A 7275-nucleotide genomic window follows, 5' to 3' on the forward strand; every position below is an offset into this window, starting at 1 on the left:
GTGCTTCCCGAGACACTTAGGCTTGGACTATTTGTCGTATTTTTTAGGCACTGCACTAGTCCTGTGGTTCTAGGTAGCATCTTACACTCCTGACAAACTAGGATAAGACACTTCCTCCTCCTTTGGTACGCTCATTACAGTTTATAACACAGCAATGTGCTCTGAGTGCCGGAAAGCTGTCTGTCTCCATGTCAGGAGAGAGGAACCAACCACCCCAAGCAACCAAGCACTACCGAGTCCTGCATTTCACAGCAACCCCTTTAACTAGTTCTCTAGATGTTCATGTGCACACAAAGCTGTGCAGTGTTTTGCTGACCTCACTGAGATGCAACAACCTTATGTTGGCTATACATACCTGTCATGGCACACCCTGCTCTGAACAAATGACAGGGTCATCCATCATATCTAACCTCCCCATCTACGTACACCTGCCTAGAGTAGCGGTCAGCACAATGCTGAGGTTTGTGCTGAACAGAATCCTCTTTCACACAGAAGGGCTAAGCTAAAGGAATGATTAAAGTGGTAATTTAGGCAAGACCTTATATAATTTCTGCTTCAAAAAGTCACTTCGCGATTTAAGGTCCCATATCAGGGAAAAGGTGAAAGGAGCCCCTGCACAGTGCCAACAGGGGTGCCCACCATGCCGTTAGGCAGTTTGGAAAGGCCAGAGTGTCTCTGGGTCAGAGTCCGATTCGGGCAGGACAGACAGCTACTTCTGCTTGTCTTACAGCAGAGCTCTGGGCTTTCTTTAATGGACCAGCATGATATAAGATGCATGATCAGAGAAAGAGAAGTGGCCAACACTAACCCGAGCTAGCCAACATTAACCCTCTTGCATTTCCATTTCTAGGGAATGGACAAAACTACACAAGCCTGGCATGTAACTTACAGCTGGCCAAAAGCTCCTTTAACAACCACATACAACTGGTGCTGGCCTTCACCCAAACTTTCCATCCAACCCTGTGATCCAGCCATCTACAGCTAGGTTAATAAAGTGAAAAATAACCTCCTGGGGGATTCTTAAACTCTTCCATTTGCTCTTAGTCCACCTAATGATTTCTGCTGCCTCTTTTCACAGTTCATTTGTAGTTAGCTCTCGGAATGTTCCCAGCAGTCTACAACTGATCCGCAGTTACCTCATCACCACGCCTTTGCTTGCCCTCGGTCCTCTCTCCAACAACATGGGTGGCAGTTCAGCATACAGCTGCATCGGGCCATCAGGCTTGATGCTGAGAGCTAGAGCTCTCTGACAGTAAAATGGAGCTTACCTTGCTATTATCCTATTATTAGGAAAGCCAAAGTTTGTAGACAAAGACTGGCCACTGCTTTGTAACCTCAATTTCTGACACAGAACTTCAGTATCTCCATATTGTTCCAGACATGATGGAAAAAACATGTAAATAAGCAAAAATTTTGAGAAGTACCATGGTTCGCTTGACCACTAAGTTACAAGGTAACAACACTCCCAAAACACCAACAGCAGCAACAAAGGGGGAAAAAAAAGGCAACTGCAAAGCAGCTAGTGTTTATGTACCTGCCATATTTCAGCAGTCTTCCGTAAACAGGTAGATTAATTCTTTGGGATTCTGTCCTAACAGCACCACCTCCTGGTGAATGCTCCAAAAAACCCCAAATAAAAATCTTGTTACAAATAAACAACCAAAAATTCTCTTAAGCTCTGCCAAACCAATTTCTAAATAACGGCTAGTACATCAGATCATATTTTAATCCTCTCCTCCTCCCTGCCCTCCAATTTCAAGGATACCATTCCAACTCAGAGTACATCTCTCATCCCATCAAACTGCAATGGCTACAATCCTTACTGACATATGTTTGCCATCATCTGATACCTACACTCCAGAAATCTTGGCACAGACTTGTGATGAAGCACTGCAGCAGTTCCTGCTCTCGCACAACAGTACTGAAGACAGAACTAGTTGCTGCTCTTATGTTTCTTACTGTTCATTGTAACACAAGCTCACAGTTTCCTCTCTGTCTCTGTTACAATCAAACAACAACAGAATGAGTTACTGCTGCTTTCTCATTATCATAGCTTCTTCAGGCCTCAAACAAGAACAAGACCTAACTTTACATGAAGCAAAATAATGTTATCACTTTAGTTGAGTTTAGAATACCTCACTACAGTTCTATGCACACGTATTAAAATCTAAATGTTACTGAATGTTGCACTAAAGTTATGAAAAGGAAATTGGCTCCATTAAAAGCATGAACACCAGCAGGACCTTCCATAGAGTAGAGCCAGCAGAATGAAATGTTCGAAGAGCAAGAGCTCATGAATACTGAGAGGTAAATACAGATAACTGACAGAGATAAGTGACTTTGTATATAGCACCATATATGAGTGACTTGGTCAGCAAATGGCATTAGCTGTACATACTTTTATTGTTTCCCTTCCTGTTGCAAAATCAGAGTGTTAGGGACAAGTTTCTGGCACAGTGGAATCACCAGCTGGTATCCATTTGGGGCATAAGTGGACAAACTTACCTACTCTTCAAAGCTTTACCATACCAGCTGCTTCTGAAGAAAGTCTAAGATGTATAAGGCAGATCTTCCCAATGCTTAGGTTTTATACTTACAGAGTTACAGTCTATAAACTTACCCTGCACAAGTAGGAAAAAACAGATTGTGTAAAACAAACACACACGCAAACAAAAGAAAACAAAAAAATACCCCGGCAAGAGAAAACACCTTGTTCCAACCAACCGTGACAACGTGTACAGGCAAGGAGACATTCACAGCACTGGGGTATAGCTATAGGTATTGGGAGAGAGGTTCAGTTTCTACCTGGGACTCCTACACTGGTTTCATAAACAATGCCATTTTGCATGCAAAATACCACTTCAAAAGTCAGAAAGGTAAGGACTGCTATTAAAAAGCTCCTGCTAATTAATTATGGCTGTTTTTTCAGCTGCCACAGACCCTGTCAGTGTGTTACCTGGAAGTTTGGGAAGAGAAAGCTGGTGTAATGAACATGATACGATCCATGAACGCTTAGATATTATTGAAGAGGTAAGAGCTATTGCACTGGCTCCCTGGAGCTTATCAGACCTCTGCCCCATCCTTTTGACCAAAGAAAAGAAAGAAGAATTATGTTTCTAGACACTGTCCCTTCCTGATTTTATTCTATTCAAAGTCTGACTATTTTTTTCAGATGTCATATTTTGTAACTATCCATAAAACCATTATTACCAGAAACATATAATCTTGATGAATTCCAAACAACAGATTAACCAATCACTGACTATTACATATCAGCCTTTTCTAAAATGTTTATAACTGTGCCTTTAACATAACAAATCTCAGAACTGAGACTTGCAAAGTTTCACATCTGCTCATGGCTACGTGTGAATTCTGCAGGTGACTCCAAGTCTGACAGAGGAGTTTCTGCTTGCTCCTGCAGACACTCAAGAGCTAAATGAACTCTATGACTAGGATTCGAGGAAAACTGCAAAGTTTTAATTTTTTTTCCCTGGTGTCTTAAGCACTCACAAGATATGTGTCCAGTGCTAACTATTCCCAGCTGGGTAGCTGTCAAACTGCATGTTGTTGGTTCTCAAATGGCAACGTTACCTCTCTCCTGCTATAGTCCTAGCCCTCTTCTTTCCACCCCATCGGCTCCTCTTATCTTCCATGCAGATTCTTTTCTTGGATATGATGGTGGCTCAGAAATGAGAGAGAATTAAAAACAAATTAATGCAAAGCTCCCTCCAAGAAGTCAAATTACGGGTGATTCTTTATACAGAGGTGCTATAATTTAACTCTTGCCAAACAAAGTTTTAATACTTCATGCCACTAGAGGCCAGCATAACACAAGAAAGACTTAAACCTGCAATGCGCAATATAAATTAAATTAGCTGCTAGCATTATGGGACATTAGATTTGCACTTCTGCTAACACATTTGGTACAATTCCTTCCACTTGACCCTTTGACTACCCCCTTTCTCCATTTTTCTCCCTTGTTTTCATTAGAAGGTAATAAAAACAGTGGAGCATCTAGAATCAGAAGTCAAATCGCTCCTCAGCATCATCAGTGAGACAACATCGAATATCCCCATCGCTCCAGGAACCCCACTTATAGACATTTTTGATGGTAAGTATCTAGTGGGATATAACCTAAGATGAAAACAGTGTTGCATACGTTATTACCAAATATGTCATCTTTTCTCCCCCCAAGATGTGAAGTAATTCCTTCATTCAATTCCGTGCAGTTAAGGCCTGAGCTGAAATACTGGGTCCAGTTTTGAACACCAGGTTTCAACAAACACTGAAGAGCGGAGGGGGGGAACCACCAAACAACCCAAAACCCAGCCAAGGAGCTAGACACATGAGCTACACAGAAAGTTTGTTAAATTGGGGATGTTTAGTCTAAAGAATATCAAAGTAGCCCACCAGAACGTGTAAGACTGCCACAAAGATGAAAGCGGTGTTTTCCTCCCCATTGCAAAAGTGAATAAAACAAGAATAATGCAGCAAGAAAGACTCAAGCAAAAGACAGTGCAAAGCTTTCTTACAAGGACAGTGAACCACTGAAATGATGAAATGACTGTAGTTTCCCCAGCACTGGAAACGTTAAACAAGTATTGCACCTTAGAACAGCAGGATGGACTAAGCAACCTCAAGGTCTCTCTCAGTTTTAAGATCCTGCAATTCTTTAGTTTCATGCGTGACAAATGAAACAATGGAGGGCAACAAAATACCAGAAAAGTTATTGGAAGTATTACCATTTTGATATCCTAAATCCAATTTTGCTATGCAAGCCCCTCACACAAAACATGCTCCTGGATCAATGTTTTTGGAATAAATTAAAACATAACAGAAATTATTTGGATGACACCACCTCCTCTACACAGCTTCTTACAATGCTCTGTCCTCTTCATTCTCTGCCCAAATATCAATAGTGCATTTAACAAGGTGAGAGACACTCCTGGTGGAAAATATACGTCTTGTGGAAAGGTATGAGCATCCACAGACATGTTTATGAAGTCAGCTTTGTCAGTGTTGTTTTTTTTGTTTGTTCGTTCATTTAAGATGTGTATGTACCCATGTGTCCTGGTTTCAGCTGGGATAGAGTTAATTTTCTTCCTAGTGGCTGGTATAGTGCTGTGTTTTGGATTTTAGTATGAGAATAATGTTGATAGCAACAACCAAAACATCAGCGTGTTAAGTGGTGTTTACACTGGTCAAGGACTTTTCAGCTTCCCATGCTCTGCCAGGGGCACAAGAAGCTGGGATGGGGCACAGCCAGGATGGCTGACCCAAACTGGCCAAAGGGCTATTCCATACCATATGGCGTCACGCTCAGTATAGAAACTGGGGGGGAGTTGGCCAGGGGGCAGCGATCGCTCCTCAGGGACAGGCTGGGCATCGGTCAGTGGGTGGTGAGCGGTTGTATCACTGGTTCCCCCCCCTCCCCCCAGGTTTTGTTCCTCTCTCACTCTCTTGTTTTCCTTCTCATTACATTCCCCCCCCCCCCCCCCCATTAAACTGTTCTTATCTCAACCCACAAGTTTTCTCACTTTTGCTCTTCCGATTCTCTCCCACATCCCACCAGGGCATGGGGAGGGTGAGCGAGCAGCTGTGTGGTACTTAATTGCCAGCTGGGGCTAAACCACAACACCATGTCCAGCTAAGTGCATGCTATAGTGCACTTGCATGATAGAAGGTGGGCTTGAAGTGGACAGCAGTAGAGTTTACGTTGCTTTTTAGTTCTTGCAGTTGGCTGTATTGATCAGGGCACCATGACCGATGTGTCCTCACCAACTTTGTTACACATTAAAATTTCCAGTTTTCTGTGAGGGGCAGTTAATAGGTAACGATTAAGTTACTCCCCTGCAACGATAATTTATTTAAAAAATAAAAGTATTCCAGTAAAGCGTTACAGTTAATTTAAAATGGAAATCCTAAGTCAACCTCGGCATAACTGCAGCACATCTATAGTAAGTACTACTCGAATGGAGCTTGCAACAACTGCCACATGGCTCAAGAATTGCAGACAGGACCTTCCTTCTGTGATTTGGTGAATCGAAGTGACAATTCCCCACTTTAAAGTAGCAGGATTCATGTTTTAAACCATGTTTATCCACAAAGATTGATCGTGATCTTATAACCAAAAATAATTACATCAACTCTTCTCTATGCAGATACCAGCTGAGCACTGCGAAGACAGAAGACAGCTGAATGTAACAGTATGGTTGTCATAAACAGTTGCACTTTTGTTCATTTAATGAGCTTGTGTTTCCAGAATTTAAGCACGGATGAGCAATCCTCAGCTGTAGTTTGCCTTCTGTATTCCTGTGCTTTATAATAAACAGGTATTTGCTTTTACACACTATTTCAAAGCTTTGTATTTTATATCTTTCAGCAGCCCTACTTTATCAAAACTACATTTCAAACACGGCATTCTCAGTAAGAAAACAAGATCAGTTAGGGTCTGGGACTAAAGCACAGCTAACAAATTTCTCTTAATTCAAAAGCTTACTCCTTCCATAGCAAAGTACTGAACTCTAGCTATTGGTGTAAATCAACTTTCAGCTGCAATTTCCTTTCAAGACATGCTTAGATTGTCTGACAAAAATGAGTGTACGGAGTGGTCTGGCTTTGGTCATAGTGACATAGCTGCCACTGACTGAAATAGGAGTCCTATCTGCACGTCCTAGTCAGAATTGGAACCAGTCAGAATTTGTCATTTGGATGCACAGCCACCTTATTCTGTCATCTTTACACTCTTCTCCCTTGCCGTAGTGACAATGCAACCCAGAATTAATTCCAACATCCGCCCCCGTGATGCCTCCATTTTCTTCCACGACAAACAGCAACACAACTTCTTCTGGGAAAAAGGACCTGCCTGACCTTTACAGAATGGAGAGAGAGCGTGCATATGTGCCTGAAATGAGGAGTCTGCACATTCTTGATTAGCAAGCAGTCTATTTTCACTGACCTAGCCCCAAACCTCTTCCCCACCTTGTATTTTTTTCTTTACATGTTTCTATTTTGAGAACAAGCTGAAGAGATGTCATCCATGCTAGCAGAGAATAAAAATTCAGAGTTCCAACAGTCAGAGAAGAGAAATTACAACACGCAAAATGAAAACACTGAGCAATAACTACAGATTACATATATCACGTACAGACAATTGCTCATCAACAGCCACAAGTCCCAAACTCTTGTCAACAACAATTTCTGAATAGTTCTGTGGATTCAAGCAGAGAATTTCTATGGAAAAACTGAGTTATATAAACTGAGTCACATAAACTG

At 41.8% G+C, this 7275-nt stretch overlaps 1 protein-coding gene across 1 annotated transcript; it reads left to right on the forward strand.

Moving 5' to 3' along the window:
- Nucleotides 1-1806: 1806 nt before the first annotated feature.
- On the forward strand, nucleotides 1807-6869 carry PLAC9 (placenta associated 9). Its single transcript, XM_072870443.1, has 4 exons — nucleotides 1807-1918; nucleotides 2930-3030; nucleotides 3991-4111; nucleotides 6763-6869. The coding sequence occupies exons 1-4, from the start codon at nucleotides 1807-1809 to the stop codon at nucleotides 6867-6869; spliced, it is 441 nt and encodes a 146-aa protein (XP_072726544.1).
- The last annotated feature ends 406 nt before the right edge of the window (nucleotides 6870-7275 follow it).

Source organism: Ciconia boyciana, chromosome 8, assembly GCF_034638445.1.
Source record: "Ciconia boyciana chromosome 8, ASM3463844v1, whole genome shotgun sequence".
NCBI classification, from domain to species: Eukaryota; Metazoa; Chordata; class Aves; order Ciconiiformes; family Ciconiidae; genus Ciconia; species Ciconia boyciana.